The sequence below is a fragment of the Camellia sinensis genome, chromosome 3 (genome assembly GCF_055761805.1).
Source record: "Camellia sinensis isolate YWXY chromosome 3, ASM5576180v1, whole genome shotgun sequence".
Taxonomy (NCBI): domain Eukaryota; kingdom Viridiplantae; phylum Streptophyta; class Magnoliopsida; order Ericales; family Theaceae; genus Camellia; species Camellia sinensis.
Window position 1 is genome coordinate 176,859,767 of NC_138963.1, and position 18,395 is coordinate 176,878,161.

At 35.5% G+C, this 18,395-nt stretch overlaps 1 protein-coding gene and 1 long non-coding RNA gene across 3 annotated transcripts; one reads left to right on the top strand and one right to left on the bottom strand.

The window, feature by feature from the left end:
- Positions 1 to 13,604, bottom strand: LOC114318290 (uncharacterized). 2 transcript variants are annotated; one of them, XR_014364795.1, is made up of 14 exons: positions 13,235 to 13,475; positions 12,984 to 13,127; positions 12,732 to 12,819; positions 11,420 to 11,519; positions 11,254 to 11,327; positions 10,831 to 10,902; positions 10,538 to 10,615; positions 6,844 to 6,968; positions 5,838 to 5,910; positions 4,593 to 4,654; positions 4,142 to 4,519; positions 2,682 to 2,797; positions 1,457 to 1,685; positions 1 to 163 (listed from the first exon to the last, which is right to left on the bottom strand). XR_014364795.1 is itself a non-coding variant. In XM_028265144.2 (14 exons), the coding sequence occupies exons 2-13, from the start codon at positions 13,067 to 13,069 to the stop codon at positions 1,485 to 1,487; spliced, it is 1,440 nt and encodes a 479-aa protein (XP_028120945.2). In that variant the 5' UTR covers positions 13,070 to 13,127; positions 13,235 to 13,604; the 3' UTR covers positions 1 to 163; positions 1,457 to 1,484. The 2 variants fall into 2 exon arrangements, 1 of the variants encoding a protein (XP_028120945.2); XM_028265144.2 differs by having other exon boundaries at positions 2,695 to 2,797; positions 13,235 to 13,604.
- On the top strand, positions 13,596 to 17,488 carry LOC114318293 (uncharacterized). Its single transcript, XR_003648973.2, has 3 exons — positions 13,596 to 13,770; positions 16,911 to 17,075; positions 17,169 to 17,488. It is a non-coding gene; the product is annotated as an uncharacterized LOC114318293 (long non-coding RNA).
- The last annotated feature ends 907 nt before the right edge of the window (positions 17,489 to 18,395 follow it).

Here is an 18,395-nt window from a genome sequence, read left to right on the forward strand (position 1 = left end):
TGAAAGAAAATTATAAATTTACTTGCACTTGAATATATACACTAGTAGTGATTATCTCTATGTACATGTGTTAATAGGTTACAATCAATTGCCTATATACATATACAATAAGTCAGCCATCTCAGAAGGTTAATAACTTACTCCTCTTCAGTCTTCCCTGTACCTATGAACGAGAAAAAGAAAAACAATCATTTGTCTTAAAAAAAATAAAATTGTATAGTAACACTGAACTTCAAAAAAATAGTGACTATGACTACTGTGACTCATCAGTTGTAGTCGACCTTGTTTACACTTGTATAAAACCCACGACATGTTGAAAAAATTCAATTGCATCTATTCACGCAATTACTTACAATAAATTGTAAGAACAAATATATATATATATCTATATATATATTTTCCCAGCTAAGTAGGCAACAAACAATATTGATTTGAGTTCAAAACTTGTAAATTGCCTAAAAGATTTGCCCTGCCACCTCCACTTTTCTTGGCAGCACAGGACACATGCAGACACCACCAGAAAACAAATTCCCACATGTATGTTTCATGGAAAGATTGATTCACTGAATCAATTAATCAATTACCATAACAATGTGAGTTTTAATAATCAACTAAGAAATATTCAGCGTGAGAACATAGAAATATGATTCCAGGGCAAAAAAAAAAATTGGAACCACAATTTTGTCAGTTGGGTTGAGAATTTGGATTCAACATGAAAATGTCAACCCAGTCAGAGGATGGCAAAAAATTGAAGTACAGCAGCAGGTATAATTTAAAAAAATTGACACAATGTGAGAGGTACACATCACTGAAGGTACCATTATTAACAAACAAATAAAAATGAAAACAAAGAATATAAAAGGGGGAGAGGGAATGTTTTAAAAAAATGAGAAAATAATTAAGAAGAGTTACTGTCAAAATGCATAATTAGAAAAATAATAAGTAGCAAAAGCAAAATAAATAATTTTCTTTCAAAAATTGGGCTAATTTTTGGACACCACATTTTTCACAGGAAATGACCAGTACAATTCCTAATTATCAAGAAAACATGATCCAACCAACCCTATTACATGATAGAAGTGAAGACAAGGAAATATGGTCCTTTTGCTAATACACGAATATCCATCTTCCATCCATCAAAGCTTCATATAGAAATCAGAAAAGGATGACATCCCACAACAGAAAGTGAAGATAGAGGAATTCTCAACATGTTTTGGCATCATAAGCACAGGTTTTGGATTTTGTAGAGGCCTTTGAATAGGCATTTTTTAAGTATACATGATATAGATTTTTCTATACAGGGTGCACCGCCTTGATGCCTTTTTTAATATAATCTTATACATATCAAAAAATAAGCACAGGCCTGAGTGTAGGCCTCAGAAGATACAAATGCAAGTCCAAAAAAATTGACCCAACTGTAATTCTATTGCTTTCACAAGCATGAAAGGTAACTTACAAATGTAGTAGGCAGTTGAAGCACCAGATCATTTCTTCGTTGCGTCAATAAACATGGCTCGAGTCCAATGCTCAACATCCTCTGTTTGCGATGGTGGAGGAGGAAAAGTGGGATGCTCCACAAGATCCCATCCTTCTATAAGGTTTTCATTCTTTCCAATATCAGATGAGTCAGTGGCATAAAGAAAACTGGCAGCAGAACTTCGAAGGTTATTTTTGTAGGTGTTTCTCTGCATGATGAAAAAAAGAAGAGCCTTGTCAACAACCAAGCATGTGAAATACTCAATAAAACCAATCTCATATGTCTAAAGGACAAATTTTTTATATCGATCAATGTGACACATTGAAATATTATGTCAATGGAAAAGCAGTATTCTTCTGACTAAAAAGAAATCATAAAAATACTTACTTCAACCAAAACCACGCACAACATTTCAATTAAATGGGAACAGTTAATTTCAGTTCTCCCGACAATTCCTTCTCAACATATAAAACCTATAAAGGCCACCAATGTAGTTTTAAACTATGTTACATGGACTCAGGTACGAGTGTCGGGTGCGGGTGTGTACTCAAGCGTCAGAGCTTAATAAATTTAAATCTTACAATCTTGGAGTACGTATCCAAAATTGAATATGGGTACGGAAAGACGTCATATGCATATATATATATTGCATATTATATAATATTCTCGGATGAGATGATTTAAATTATGTAGAAATATATTAGAAATAAAATATGATTAAGAAAAAATATGAAATTTCGATATCTAATTCATGTGGGAGCCTAAAAATATTGCTTTACTAACAAATGTCAGTTTCTTTTTCTTCATGTATTGTCACAAATTAAAGGATCTGAGTGTCTAAATTGGGTACGAGCGTCGAACACATATTTCACACCCTTGTCCGTGTCATATCCGGTGGACACGGGTATTATGGGGGAAATAGAAGGGTCCATGTAACACAGCTTTTAAGCTATGCAGTGAAAACACTCCTAGGTTAGAGTTTTGTGCTGCATGGGTATGAAAAAGGTTTAGGACACCTATGTGTCATAATCCATTTTTGTTTTATTTTGTTACTGAATAAGTTATAATGTGGCCATGGAAGGGATTGCAATGTTTAAGGGATGTCTAAGTAGTTAATAGCACAAAATGACGGCACTCCAATGTACAAATGAAGAAAGATCCATTAGTAACAAAATTCAATAGTTTTTCAGATGCAAAGTCAAGCCTGAAATCTATACTGTTATGGGTAGTGTATGTGCGCTCTCCAGTAAAGTACTCGATGAAATGACTGAATTCACATTCCATGCTGATTTGTTCAACTGTTGAACTTGTTTTGATGACCTGCAAAACAAAATCAACAAATGTCAAACATAGAAGGACTAGGACAAAGCACCACGTGAACAAAATGTTGTGAATGCAAATTAAAAATAGTCATGCATGACATTTGAAGTAAGTTTGGAATACTCAAAAGATCAATTTCATACCAATATTCAGTGGTTCCATTGCAAGGAACAAAAGATGGGAAGATATTGACCTCCTTTTGACATTCTTCAAAGACTAGTAGGTGGAAGTAATAGATGTAGTATAAGAAAACCTGAAAATTACTTAGGCTTTTCTTTTTATTTGATATTTGCAGCACCTAATTATAATAAACATAGCTATTTGTCTAGTTCGTTAACTGTTTTTTTTTTTTCTTTTCGGTAGTATAACTTTAATATGCCATTATTTGCCCTTCCAAAGGCTGAAATGTTCAGAGACAGTTAAGTCTGGAACAAAAGAAAGATTTATTTTGGACCAAGGGTCTTTTAGGATCCTCCACATGATACGTGTCAATGAGGTTTTCAAGGCCAAAACCAGAGTAACCAAATAGGCTTAATTTGAGCATAGAAAAGGCAAAATGGAGATCCGTACTCAATGTTATCTAGAAATAAAATGAAATTGAATTCATTAGCATGAGAAATCCAGAAAGAAGGATCTGTAACTATCTTGCGGCCTTTGAGTATCTGAAAATCATCAAATAGCTTTATTATAAACAATATTCCTTAGCCTATTTCTCCAAATCTCTCTGTAGCCCTTGTTTTTTGAATTAACCCATGTAAAGATCCCTTAGGTGGCCAATGCCAGAGAAATTAATGGAGTTCCACTACGGCAATATGGCCAGATCAAAGCAGGCATTATACCCAAAGATTTTTTTGTCGGCTAAGTCCCTTGGGCTTCTAGGAATTTTAGCATATCCTAAGATGGTTGACATCAAGCTGCAAGCCTAAGTCAAAATTTCTTTCATTGTGAAGGATCAAATCGATCCTGATGCCAATCCAAAATCATTGAAATTTAAGCTTGGCATTATCCAAAGGACGACATTGACAGCCATAGCTAACACACAGTAACTTTCCTAGGGAACTGCAGCTAAATTCTTTTACATTCTTTATACTCTTCCAGTGTATATTCCTCTTCCAATTGCAGCAGGGCATATGGCTCAATCATGAGCCCACCTACAGAGAAATTACAGCCAGATTGAATTATACAGTTGGCAAGTTTTACTTTGAATCTCTATAAACATTTGCTTCTAAAAACAATATCCATCCAGGTTTTGTGAAACTTGTCTTTCTTTGATGATGTGTGAATAGTGAACCGAAAAGATGGTGTGCATATCAAGTACCATACAAGAGAAAATGGGGTAAATACCTTGAAGACTCCATTTTCAAGGAAAAAACAGATCGAACTTCCTTGGAAGAAGAAAGTGTGGCCAACAACTTTGCAAAGGATTCAAAAGTAGATGCCTCGGTAGGAACATCTAAGTATAATGAGTTATAACAGTAGGCTGTTAGGCATGCCACACTTTTTTTGAGAAGTGAAATCCCTTTCTGCAGGTCCTGGTGCATTTCAACAGAATGTGGTGAAGCTGAAGAAAAATTGAAGCTACCGCCAGAAGAATCCAAACGGGTCTTCCTCTCAGATTCCATTGAAGCAACACCAAAATTACTTGAGCTTCTATCAGACCATGAAGTCTCTCCACCAGTGGAGCAGCTATTTTGGCGCCGTATAAATAGTGGATATTCATTGCTGCATGACATTAATTATAGATCAATCCAACAGTTGATAAATCTAAGTAACCATTATTTCCTATCAGTATTACCTTCTGGAAGACGGACAGGCATCCCAATAAGAATCTCGTTGCCATATTCGGGAGCATGAACCCTGAAGCAAAATTATGTAATGAATACAATACAGGTAATTAGATGAAGATTAGCACTTGAAGGCAAAGCACCAATTGTTGGTGTCTTGTTTATTTTTACAGCTTTAAATCCCAGTTTGTCATGAGACAACACAATTTCAAGATGAGATATAGAAGATTTAATTTGTTTATGAAAATTATATCTCATAATCAAGGGTAAATTTGGCAAACAACAAAAAAGCAATGAAATTTCCTAGTGAAGCACCCTTTGGGCGATCTTCAAGCACACCATTCTGGACTAGAATATGCCTGGCAGTCAGACACATGCAAATCCCACTCAAGTGGGGCCTCCTAGAATTTTTTCAAAAAATAAAGGCACCCATACTTGAGCTAGAATCAAGCCCAACTTAGAAGGAAGAAGATCATACTTTAAAAGAAGAAAACAATTTCTGATAATACTAAGACTCAAATAAGGTAAGGAAACCAATTTTGATGCAATTTAAAAACTAAGTGTCCTAAAGTAATGCAACATGCTCATGTAAATATACCTTGTAGTGTATTGAAGCATGTCTGCAATTATTGTGTTAGTCTTCAAGCCTAACACGGTTGTACATTTAACCTAGCCTACTAACCCATTACAACAGATCCGCAAGGGCAATACAAAAGACTCAAGTTTTGGGATACAGAATTGCCAACACTACCCAAATCATGTAATAATTATTTTGATGTTATACAACTAAGATCTCAACTTTAGAGTCTTCGATATTATGACACTCGTTAAATTTTAATATATATATATATATATTTTGATAAATACTCATTAAATTTTAATATTAGGTCCCATATTATATCGTGTATACAAAACTACAAAAAATGGCTCCACTATGGGGCATGTAACCACGTCTACCTAAACTATATATTACACCATTGCCAAAGAATGGGCAAAAATTTACATGCACATCACATCCAAGATTGTCATTATGGAAGGTAAAATTAGAATCAAGGTATCATAGCAGGCATATCTTATAATAATATCATAGTATAAAAAGGTACCAATGGAGTGTACTCTCTCCACGATATTTTTCACTGCACAAATGAAACTGGAATTTTTGGAAAAAACTTAAGATAGGAAAAGAAATTTAAGACAAGATGCAAAGAATTTTTTTTTCTTTGGACACATACACATGGAGGTGCATCAAAGCTTACCGCAAAACCCGAGTTATGAAGTGCGGGTGCAGCAACATTGTGAACAACAAGATTTAAAAGTTGCACCATGTATCTGTGTTAAAGCCATTGATAACCATTAGTCAGTTTAAAACACAAGAACATTCAAGTTGAACATAAACTAACTAAAAAAGATAATTTGGTACGGGATATAAAGATAGTATCAAATGCAACGTATATAAATCTCTGATACATCATAACAAGATGTTACATGCAACACACAATGGAATATCAGCAATGGAACTCTTCTTAGGAGTTCATTATCACATTAATAGATATCTAGTTGGCTGAAGTGCCAAAAAAAATAAATCCTGTTTCTAAAATGAAAACAAAGAAGCTTCAAAATAAGGTGATACATAAATAGTCACAAGACTCACACATAAATAGTCACAAGGCTCACCAGAAGATTATTAGAGCTCCTAGCAGCAATAAAGGAAGGGAATACATCCAAGATTCAGTGTTACTAAGATGGTGTTTGGGAAGTGAGTTTTCATGTAGGTTTTTTTAGTTGTAGGTTTTTATTGGATAAAAAATTTTTGGTGTTTGGGAAGATAGTTGGGTTTTTATGTGGTTAGATGTGATGTTTGTGAGAGAAAAACTGAAATGATTATGGGGTTGGATGTGATATTTTGTTTGGATATGTTTTTTTTGGTTTTGTAAAAAGTTTGTCTTTTAGTGGAAAAAATGAGAAAAAAATTTGAAACCTAGGTTCCCAAACACCACCTAAGTAAGTACATAAATATTACTAGGCAGTAAACAAGTTGATCACTAATATTCTTCATTACATCCTACCTATCCAATCACAAAAATGAGTTATACTAAACCATCTTAATACAGTTCAAAGAAGGCCAACATGAAGAAGAAAAAAAAGAGTGACCAGATGTTGGATCAGATCTCATGGTGAGATCTTTATTATCATAAGTTGGCCAGTAACACACAACACACACAAAACAAAAAGTATATAAAGAATTTAATTGAGAAAGATTACCCCAAAGAGGCAGCAAGTTCTTCGGATGGAATTGAATGGGGATCAAGTCCTCTTGGTAAGCGTGCATTGCAAATTTGATCATACTGACCGCTACACCCATCTTTTCTCTCTCCGTCTATATTTACCTACAGCATGGATGTAATATGGCTCATTTAAATCCAATAGATCAATCATCCTAACAAGAAGTTATTGCCCATATTAATAAACACAATGCCGAGAAACTTAAAAAAAAAATTCCAAATATTCTCTGCAACCCATCTTTTCTCTCTCTGTCTATATTTACCCACAGCATGGATGTAATATAGCTCATTCGAAACCAATAGAACAATCATCCTAGCGACGAGTTATTGCCTATATTAATGAACAAAGCCACCAAACTTTAATTGATAAAAAATTCAAATGCTCTCTGCAATTAATCTTAAAAATATAAAGTTGAGAAATTAGAACCTCAAGAAGAATAAAACATGAGATCGAATCAAAATCAACCAAGAAACAAGACAAGACAAAAAAGGACTTTGCATTTTCTTTTTCCTTTTTCTCTTTTTAAAGGATATTTGTGATGACCGGCCTTCTTTTTCCCTTTTCTTCTTTCTTTCTTCGCTTCGTTCTCTTTTTATTTTCGTTGGATTGAAACGTCCAGGAATGGTTTCCTTGTTCTTATTTCGTTCGGTGTTGAATTTCAGTTGTTCTGGAGGGTGTGCGGGGTGAGTCCGGGGTGCCCGGGGGTGAGGTTGAATTTTTGGGCTGTTGGGCCAGGGCCACACGTGCGGGGCCCTAGGCCGCACGTGCGGAATTGGCCCGCTCGTGCACTGGGAGGGGCCGCACGAGCGGTGGAGGCTGCTACCTAGAAATTGCATATTGTCTAAAGGCGCTCGAGCGGAGGAAGGTGGCCGCACGAGCGGCGGAGGTGGGCGCTTGAGCGGTGGGGAAGGCCGCACGAGCGGCCAACTGGGCAGTTCGTGCCCTGTTTTCTTATAACGTTTTGGTCCGAATATACCACCCATTATACACATCTCACTCTTACTCTAAACCCAATATTTCTCCCCCTTCTCTCTAGAAAAACACCTCGAACATCCAAAACACTTTGATTTTGCTAATCTTGAGTCAAGATCTTCATCTTCTCTCTCAAGATCTTGAAGATCCAAAGCTAGGGTTTCATTTGGTGGAGGCAAATCCAAGGCTCTCTCTCATCTTCTAACTCTAGGGTTTCATCTTGTTCCTTCTCAAACATTTGAGGTAGGGTTTTCTTGAGTCATATATACAAGTTTTACTAGATTAATGTTGATTTAAAAAGGGTTTTGAAGTTTTGTATTGATTTCTTTGATTTTGATTTCAAAATGAAGAGGGTCTTGAATGTGAGTTTGTATTTCAACCTTTTATTATTATTTTGTGGGTTTTCCTCTATTAAACTCATGGAAAATGGTGTGATGGAGTTTCTATTAGAAAATGATGAAAGTTTGTCATTGATGAAAACCCTAAAAATGGGGGATTTTTGGTAAAATGGAAAATGTCTTGAAATTTCTTATTTTCTTGTGTTAAAATGATGAATGAGAGGGTTTTTATCAATGTTTACCAAGATGGCAAATTTACTTGATGTATGAGAAGAAAGTGTTATTTAAATGTTATTGCTAATACTTAAATAATGCAAGTTTGTGTGTGATAAATTGTTGGATATCATAAATGGTGGGAAAATTGTAAATATTGGGGATTTGTGTTTGAAATATGTCACTTGTAGCCATGGAGAGACTAACTTGTTATGGCATATGAAATGAGAATTGTGGCAAGATGTTGATGATACATGTTAATTTTGTGGATGAATATTGAAAGGAGAATATGAGAATGTGAAAGTTGACATTGTTGTAGAGATATTTAAAATGGAGAAATGTTATGAGGTATGAAAAATATCTTTGCATTGCATGTTGCTTCATTGATCATTGTGCGTTGTGAACTTAAATCAAAGAGACTTACATCATGAAGAAAGGTATTATTGTAATGTGAACTATGAAATTGTGTAAGGGGTAAATACGGTGGTAAGTCCGGTTAAGGGATGTAGATGAATTTGTTAAGTTGGCCTGAGTGTTCATGGTGAAAGACCAGAAAACCGCGTGGATAGGTGTCGAACCTTTCGGTTAATACTGGTAAAAATGACAGTTTGGTAGTACTTGTAGAGTTTACTTGCAGACACCAGCCTAGGGATTACCAGTGTCGTATTTACCGCCGCTATTGAATTAATAGAAGTTTGAAATTGTTGAGATTACAAGATATTATTGAGAACATGGTGATTTTGAAATAGAGCATTGAAATGAATATTTTTTCCTCATTGATTAGCTTGGGCATGGCATTGCATTTATTTATTTTATGTTAAGGGAAATGCATAATTGTATATACTTTGTGACAATTCTCTACTTGGCTTTATGCTCACCCCTATGGGATTTGATGGAGGTAAAGATGTGGTGATCCGCTAAGTTGATGGCGTGGACGTGATTGTGAAGAGTATTTTGCTCTTATATTTTTGTGTAAAATTTTTGTAAAGCCAATGGCTAATGTGTATGGATCCGAGAGACCATTTTGTGTAACCGGACTATTGCCTTGGAATTTGTAAGCCCTTGAGGGCCTTATTCATTTTGATCTGATGATGTTACATGCTATAGATTCATGTACTAGTTTATCAATGAATGTATAACCGCATGTGAGATTATTTTTGTAAAACATTTGATCTTATGTAAAGGGTTCTGGTTGATATCCTATTTTGGAAGTGAGTTGATGTAATAGTTATGTGGGTAGTTCATGTCGAATTATTTCGGGGCGTTAAAATATTTTTGTACAATGATCTGAAGTCAGGATAATGGTATTGTATATTCATCTCATATAATTTTAGTAATAAGTTAATAACCATATGAATATGATATAGCTACCTCTTTGGAATAACAACGCAACCATCTTCCGCAAGCTTTTCTTTAATGTGTTGAATTTTGAACTGTATTGTTACTAAGGTGAATTACTTTGTAGTTCCTATATAACACCATCAAAGGGGCCAACAAAATGAAAGATGGAAAAGATATGCATAGAATACAAAAGTTACTGAAAAACAATGCATGAGTTGATCATACAGCTCTTTACAGATTGGAGTCTAGGAGTCGCAGAACAAATTTGGGCTACTAACCCCAAATAGTTATAAACTTAGAACAAGGTCCCCTGAAAACTAAACATTAATCCCAAAGGTAGACAAGATAGCCTGGATCCCATCTCAGGCAGCAGGAGTTAGTTCAACTCATCCCTTCAGGGCTACCTCAGGGGAGTTTTTTTTTTTGGGTGAATACCTCAGGGGAGTTATCCAGGCAATTAGTTGGTGCAAATGGAACAGGGGACTACATGTGTTCTAGGAGACAATTGTATGCCCTTTGAGGCCCAAATTCCTTGATGGCAAGGAAAAAAATAGAGAGAGAATGCAGAACATCATATAGATAGTTCACTTCACCTCTTAAAAACAAAGTGGAGTATTTGAAAACTAAAACCAATGGATGACCAACATCAAGTTCCAAAAGGCATTCAGATTCATATTCAATTAGATACACTTGATTAACAACAGCAGCACTAGAAAATTTGTCAATCTTATTAAAACATGACAAGCTACAGAAACAATGAAGTGATAACATATTATACTTGTAGAGTAACCACTCCTTAAAGGGCTTACCCGACGTTGTGGGAACAACTTGCATATCTGTTTGATAATAACTGACTGTTTGTGAAGACGTTCGGAGGTAATTGCCATCTGCAGTTCATAAATATCCTAAGCATCAAATACAATAAAACATTAAAGACAACAACAAATTACAAATACATCCCTACACAATATCTTTTGACCAGTTGAAGAATATAATGTTTTGGTCAGGGTCAGCCTCCAGTGGAGCACAACTCATATGATAAATATCACAGATAAGAGAAGTAACCAAAACATAAAATCTGACAATGAAAAACGATACTCACGTGCCCCAAGCTCTGCGTATAGATGAGATTAGGGTAGAACTTTTCCAGTTGTTCGACACGATTTCTTTCCAACTGTAACACGAAGTTCAAGACAACTAACATCACTAATGATCAAGGAATAGAATAACAACAAAAATAATATACCACAACCTTAACAATATGGATATATTGACAGATATCCCACAATATCGATATTGATTCACATAAATTGGAGAAATTAATAAAGTATCATAAAATATTGTGGATGATATCGACGTCTTGAAAATATGGATATGCCAATGGAATTATGAATACATTGCAAATATCATAGAAATTTTACACTATGTTTTTAATAGCAAAGAAAATTCACATCATGAGATAGAGAATAGTACTTATATTTTAATTAACCATATAATTACATAAATCGAATGAAAAATCTGTTACCGTAGTCCTGGCTGATTCAAGCAACTCATATTTGACTTTTAGATCATACGACATCTTCTCCACCTTACCCTTCCCTAAAAAAACATCAATTAGTCTAACAAGCTCAGAACGTAAAATCTGGGCACTGCTCAACCTAAATTGCAAGCAACAGTGCAAGGCAACCAACCTTGTGAATATTGTTCTCTGCTAGATTGGAGCTTCTCCCTCAATCCTGCAAGTTTCTCATTTTGAAGCACTCTCCAACTAAGCTGATCCTCTGCCTTACCCTGATGAAGGTTAAGAAATCAAACTTGAGAAGTAAGCATGTTAACCAGGGATGCACTGGACCAGAATGCGAAAGAATTTAGATTAATTGTGCATGCCATTTTATTATAATGCCAATGGAAAAAGCAGCAACAATGGAATGAACAAAATCAAACTAGAATAAAAATCAAAGACACCATATCTAAAAGGAAGCCATTGAATACGAGATGATCAAATAGAAGGAGCTACACATAAGGGTTAGATTTTTCCATTTGGGCTTTTAAAGCATATGAGATGATCAAGTAGCATTTACAATAACCCATTTGTTTGTACCCTCATTGTCCACATTGTGGGTAACTCTCTAGAGGACAACGAAGACCAATGTAGGCAGAGATAGTAAGGAAATACACGTTAACACATGGTTCAACTAAAATTATGGCCCTTGATTGAGCATAATGGCAAAATAGGATACATTTAGCTAACCTTAAATAACGCTTTGTTGAGTAGGCAAGTATCAATCTCAATTTAGATATATTGATAAATCCATTTTAAGCAAACACTTTGACTTACAACACCTTTCTCTAGTCTCCTAAAATGAGCCAAGTAGTCAACCATCTTAATTCAGTGAGCCCCTATTTCAAGTATTTGAAGCTGCAGCTATTTAGATTGTGGACTAAGGGTTCGCTTCGTATGTGAGAATTTTAGCCAAAAAACCAAAAAAAATATACAAAAAAGACAAAGATTCAATCCCATTCTCTCTACTTTTTGCACGTTTTTCCATGCGAAGCCAAAAAGCCATTCCCAAACATTTCAGTTTTTTCCACCTCATATTTTAGCCAAAAAGCTGAAAATCACTAAAAAAACCACTTCCCAAACGAACCCCTAAATGAGAGAACTCCCATATCCTTCAAAGGTTTTTGTAAGTCTTCCATGGAATCAATTATTGGATTTACTTTTTCATGATATCCACAGTTGTACATCTTATACATACCTTATGTTTCAAAGACAATGATCATACTTCCTCACAAAGAAAAATACATGAGACAGAAAACCGAATTAAACAGATTCACTAAAACTGACATTTCAATGACCAAAAGCCTCAAATATAAGTTATCACTGGATAAGTTCATATCCCAATGGTTATTGCACACGACGGAACAAGATAACCCACTGATATTGAAACAAACATAACAAGAGGAAATAATCTAACAAGTTCAAAAGGGACAGAATCAGACCTTTGCCACAAGCACTTCACTCAATCTCAAATAAAGTAAATCCCGTCGGCTCCTCAATGACTTCAAAGTAGTGCTATACTCATTTAATCTGTATATAACAAACAGCATACAAAATACCTCATAATTCGCCGGCCCATTGCACAAATGCTATGACTATGTTGGGAATAGTACCCAATTAAGAAAATTTTATGCTGTTTTGCAACTGAGCTCAACAAGATTATAGAATTTTGATATTGAATTTGGAGAAATCACCTGTAATTTACACAAAGGGCGCAAATGGAAGCAAGATTTGAGGTCTCGCAGACAGCACAGCTGCTGCTAGTTTTTCTCGTCATCATCTAACGAAAAATTCACAAACCCTTATTGACACCGTAACCAAACTCAGTCCCCAAATCGCTGTATAATCCAATAAATAAATAAATTACTCAGATTTTATTCAGGTTTCAGAAACTTTCAAGTTCAAAAGAAATTGAATCAAAAATTCTGAATTTGCTAAAACTCACTGGAGATTGTCGGAGATCACCGGCGGTGGTACACCATGTGCGATGTTGTGAATGTTGATGGATTTGTTAAGCGTTTTCTTCTTCAAACGTAAGATAGGGTTTGCAGAGACGTGGCCTTTTTGGTTTTTGATTTATAATAATTTTACTTAGTTTGTAAATTTAACCAAAAAAAATTAAACTGAAAATATGTGTTTTCAGTGGTTTATAAGAGTCCGGATCCTCTCATTGACGAGGTCATCCTGCTTGCAACGGCTCATGTGTTGGTCATCTAACGGTTGAGATTAAAAAAAAAAAAAATTAAAAGTAAAATGTTTTCGACTTTCCGCCCAAGTAAAACAACGGCACAGCTTAGGAGGAATTCATTTTCACTCTCACACAGCACTCTCACTCTCACACAGCACTCTCCTCAGTCGAACCCGTCCTCATCCTCATCGGCGAACCCATCCTCACCGACGGCGAACTCCTTAGAACCTAAGACATCTTCTGCCGCCAAAGCTTTCGACTGATGCTCTTTACAAATTACAGTCGACACTAAGGTCAGAAATCGAATACGAGTTTTCATTAATTGGTGTGTTTTACCTCTTTATGATTTCTTTAACTTTTCTCTAAGGTTCTGCTATTTGATTAATACACTGTAAATTGGATAAATTCAATAAATAAATAAATTCTCAGTTGGTATGTTTTACCTCTTTTGTTTTATTATTCAATCAATAAATTCTCTTTGTTTTACCTTTTATTAGAAATAGTAAACCAATATAGCACTAAGCTATGACTTCGAATCATAACCCAGCAAAACAAACAATAGAATTCAATTTTGATCTTTACATTAGAATCCATAAATAGTTGGTGTGTTTTTACCTCTTTTGTTGCTCATCTGATTGTTATTGTGATGTTTTGTTAAAATGCTCGTAAATTATCTCAGTTTTGCCATAATAGGGTAATGTTATGGGCCTTATCACAGTATGTCTCCTGGTTTTTGTAGACATGGCAGTCTCATGGGTCATGTAATTATTAACAGATGTCTAGATGTGTTATATTGAATCTCATGAATAATTAAATGAAGCAATATCTATCTATATTAATTTAATCTGGTTTTTAATAATTCAATTTCCTTAATTCCAGTAATTTTCCTTATATGACATATGGTCCTATCTATAAACCAGATAAATTTTATCTATAAACCAATTTCAATTCATTTTCTTGGCACTACAACCTAAGCAACCCTGCAATCTTATTAAGAAGCTCAACTATCATTAACTTAAGATTTTATTTATATGGGTTTTCAGTTGCATTTTGATATCGATATGGAACTTGAGAATGACTGTGATTGGAAGCCAAAACAAGGAATGATATTTGATTCTGAACAATGTGCGTATGATTTTTATAATACATATGGAGGAAGAATGGGGTTTAGCATAATAAGAGATTATTGTAGGAAGGACAAGTTCACTAATCAACTTATTCATAGACTTTTGGTTTGCAACATGAAGGGATTTCGAAAGGTTGACAAGCGAGACCCATTGTCAAAAAACTCTAGAGCTGAAACTAGGACTAGGTGTGAGGCTCGACTTTATATTAAATTACATGAGGGTACTGAAAAATATGTTGTGACTGATTTCAAAGAAAAACACAACCATGATCTTGTATTACCCGAGTATGCCCACATGTTGCCGTCACAAAGAAAGATATCCACGACCAAAGCAATTCAGTTAGATTTAGCGGCACAATCTGGTCTTCGTTTAGGCCAGTCTTTTGAACTCATGGGTAGGGAAGCTGGTGGAAGGCAATGTCTTGGTTTTACGAAATTAGATTCTAAAAATTATTTGAGAACCAAAAGACAACAAAGTTTAGCAAATGGAGAAGTAGGCAATGTGTTGCAATACTTTAAAGAAAAATCTTTGCAGAATCCTTCATTCTTCTATGCCGTTCAATTAGATAATGAGGAGCAAATAACCAATATGTTTTGGGCCGATGCACAAATGATCATGGATTATGCCCAATTTGTTGATGTTGTCACATTTGATACGACTTACAAGTTAAATAAAGAACATAGACCCTTCGCATCTTTTCTGGGATTCAACCATCATAGGGAAATAGTTATATTTGGTGCAACATTGTTGTATGATGAGATCGCCGAATCGTTTGTATGGTTGTTTGAAAACTTTCTAGTGGCTATGTCAAGGAAGGCACCAAAAACTTTGTTCACCGATCAAGATGCTGCAATGGCTAAAGCCATACCCATCGTTATGCCTGACACAAGTCATCGATTATGTACTTGGCATTTGATGCAAAATGCATTAAAACATGTTAACTGTTTGTTCCAAGATAAGGGGGTGAAGGGTGTACTAAATAAATTCTTCTTTCACATTGAAGATGCAAATCAATGGAAGTTAGAGTGGGCGGAAATGCTTGATAAATATGATGCGCGTGAAAATCATTGGTTGAAATTGACTTTAACAGTGAAAGAAATATGGGGATGGCCTTATGTTAGATCAACATGGGCTGCGGGAATGAGTACCACACAACTTAGTGAATCTTTTAATGCTTTTTTGAAGGATTACATTCGTTCTGATTTCAACTTAAATGAATTCTTCATGCATTTCGAAAGGGTACTTTATGAGAAGCGATACAAGAAGTTAGAAGCAGGCTATGCTTTGTGCCAAAGGTTGCCAAAGGTCAAAGCAACAATAAGAATGTTAATTCAAATGGGTAACGTTTACACAAAAAAGATCTTTGAGGAATTTCAAAACGAGTACTTTCAATCCATTGAATCGGACATAGAAGCAATTAAATATGGCGAGGCTAGTACCATTTACACAGTTGTTGATGTTGGTAACAAACATGCAAGGAAAGTGAAGATGGAGAGAGATGGCTCTTTGGATTGTAATTGTACAAAGTTTGAAAGGGAAGGAATCTTGTGTTGTCACTCATTGAAGGTCTTTAGAGACATATTGAAGATAAAAGAGGTTCCTCCACAATACATTCTAAAGAGGTGGACCAAACAAGCAAGAGCCGAAACTATGCAGCACATTAAGGAAAATGACATTGAAGTAGATGTGAAATTCCAACAAGCCTCGCAGTATAAGACATTGATGACCGCATTTAGAGCAGTAGCAAGTAGAGCTGCTGAAACTGAAGAAACTTATGATTTTTGTATTGCACACCTTGCTACATTAGGTGCAAATGTTGAAGGCAAGTTAAGTGCTCATTTGGTGTTGGAAATGAAGTACGTAATGATGATGACACCCAAAGCTTTGAAGTGGAATGCGAAGATGTGAATCATGTTGTGCAACCAAAAAGATTGAAGAAAAATGTGGCAACTAGTAAGGGCAAAAGGAGGGTCAAAGGTGGATTCGAAGCAGCGTTGGTAGCGAACTCCAAAAAAAAATCCCGTGCTAACAGCTTGGCTTCGTCACAATCTATTGCAAGTTCAACGGTTGCACCTTTTCCATTATCTGTTGGAGGAGATATATATGTTCGTGAACATGTTCCTCCGCTTCAACCTCTTCCTCCCTTTCATCCTCTTCCTCGATCTTTGCCCATGGGTGGTAATTACATTCCTCCACCATTGATGTATCCCACATATCATATAAGTCTTACTTTAACATTGTATTTTTTGTGTGGATATAATATGTGACTCAAACCATAACTGAAAGCATATATGACATTGTTGTAGGCGAACAATTTGTGGGAGATGTATGTGGTGCCAAATTATTTGCCAACTTCAATGGCTCAACGGCATTCTGCTCGACCAACATTCCAGTCACTACTACAAGGTTCATGTGGATATGACATTAGGTTTCGATATTCTCAAGAATCAACTACTCCAATGTGTAGTGAGGTTCGTCCTTGATGTATTTTTAGTTTATAGTTGCTAAAAATTCTGTGATATCATGTATTTATAGTTGCTTAAAAATTCTGTCTTTTTTTTTAGGCTATGGACAACCATCAACAGAACCAAACTAATGCTGAAATTGGGTTGCAACGTGAAGTCATGGCCTCTGAAATTGTGAAGCAAACTGCTGCTGGAAAGTGATGTTAAAGTACCAATGTGTCAATTTTTAAGGACCAATGTATTAATTTAGATGTTAAAGTTGTACTGGTTGATGTTCATTTACAGTTGATTTTAATTTATATGTTAAACCCAAGTGAACTGGTTATTGTTAATGTTCATTTAGCTTGGTTGATGTTGGTTGATGTTGGTTATTGTTAAAGTTGTACTGATTCTGTTATTGCTAATGTTTTTTTTTTTAATTTATGTGTTGGTTGGTTGGTTGATGTTCATGTTCATGTTCATGCTCATTTAAATTGGTGTCCATGTTGGTTGCTTGATGTTCATGTTCAGATTCAGGAAACTGGTATTGAACATGCTGTATTGAACATAACAAATAAGTCATGCTGTGTTGAACACTGGTTCTGAAACTGGTTCTGATGTTGAAACTGGTATGCTACTGAAGAAACTGGTTCTGAAATTGATCTGCATGTTGTGAAACTGGTTGTGATGTTCTGAAATGGATCTGCATGTTCTGAAATGGTTCTGATGTTCTGAAAATGGTTCTGAAAGACTGAGGTTGATTTCTGATCAGCTTTCAGTTCACTAGCATCTTTTGGCTTTGGAATTTCCATTGGGGAAGACTGAGGTTGATTTTCATCTGTACCAGTCCTACTCTCTAGTATTTCAAGTGTTTCTTTAGGTGCAGAAGAATCATTATCGGCCATAGCTGTATCTGCATTTTCTTTGACACTAGCATCCTTTCCATCATCACAGTCCATAAAAGAATCATCAATTGGCATTTGAACAAAATGCAAAATACATTGAGCTTTTGTTTTTGTAGCAACATGCTCAGCAACCTCATTCCAGTTCTCATTATAAAGTTCCAATGCTTCAAGGAGGAGAAGGGTCTCCTGATCTGTCCACTTCCCACCACTTACACCAGCAGCCTCAGCAGGCTCCATGAGAATGAAATCCGTCGGGGACCATCCAGAGTCAAGTTTCCCATTATTGAAGCATTCAGTACATAAATCATAATTTGCCTGTGCAACAAGAATAGAATCAGCAGACAAAATACCTTTCATGGTTCTGCACACAGCTGAAGCATTCATGTTGACCTCATATATTATAGTTACATAACATAACATTCCATCATTCATTCCAAAATTC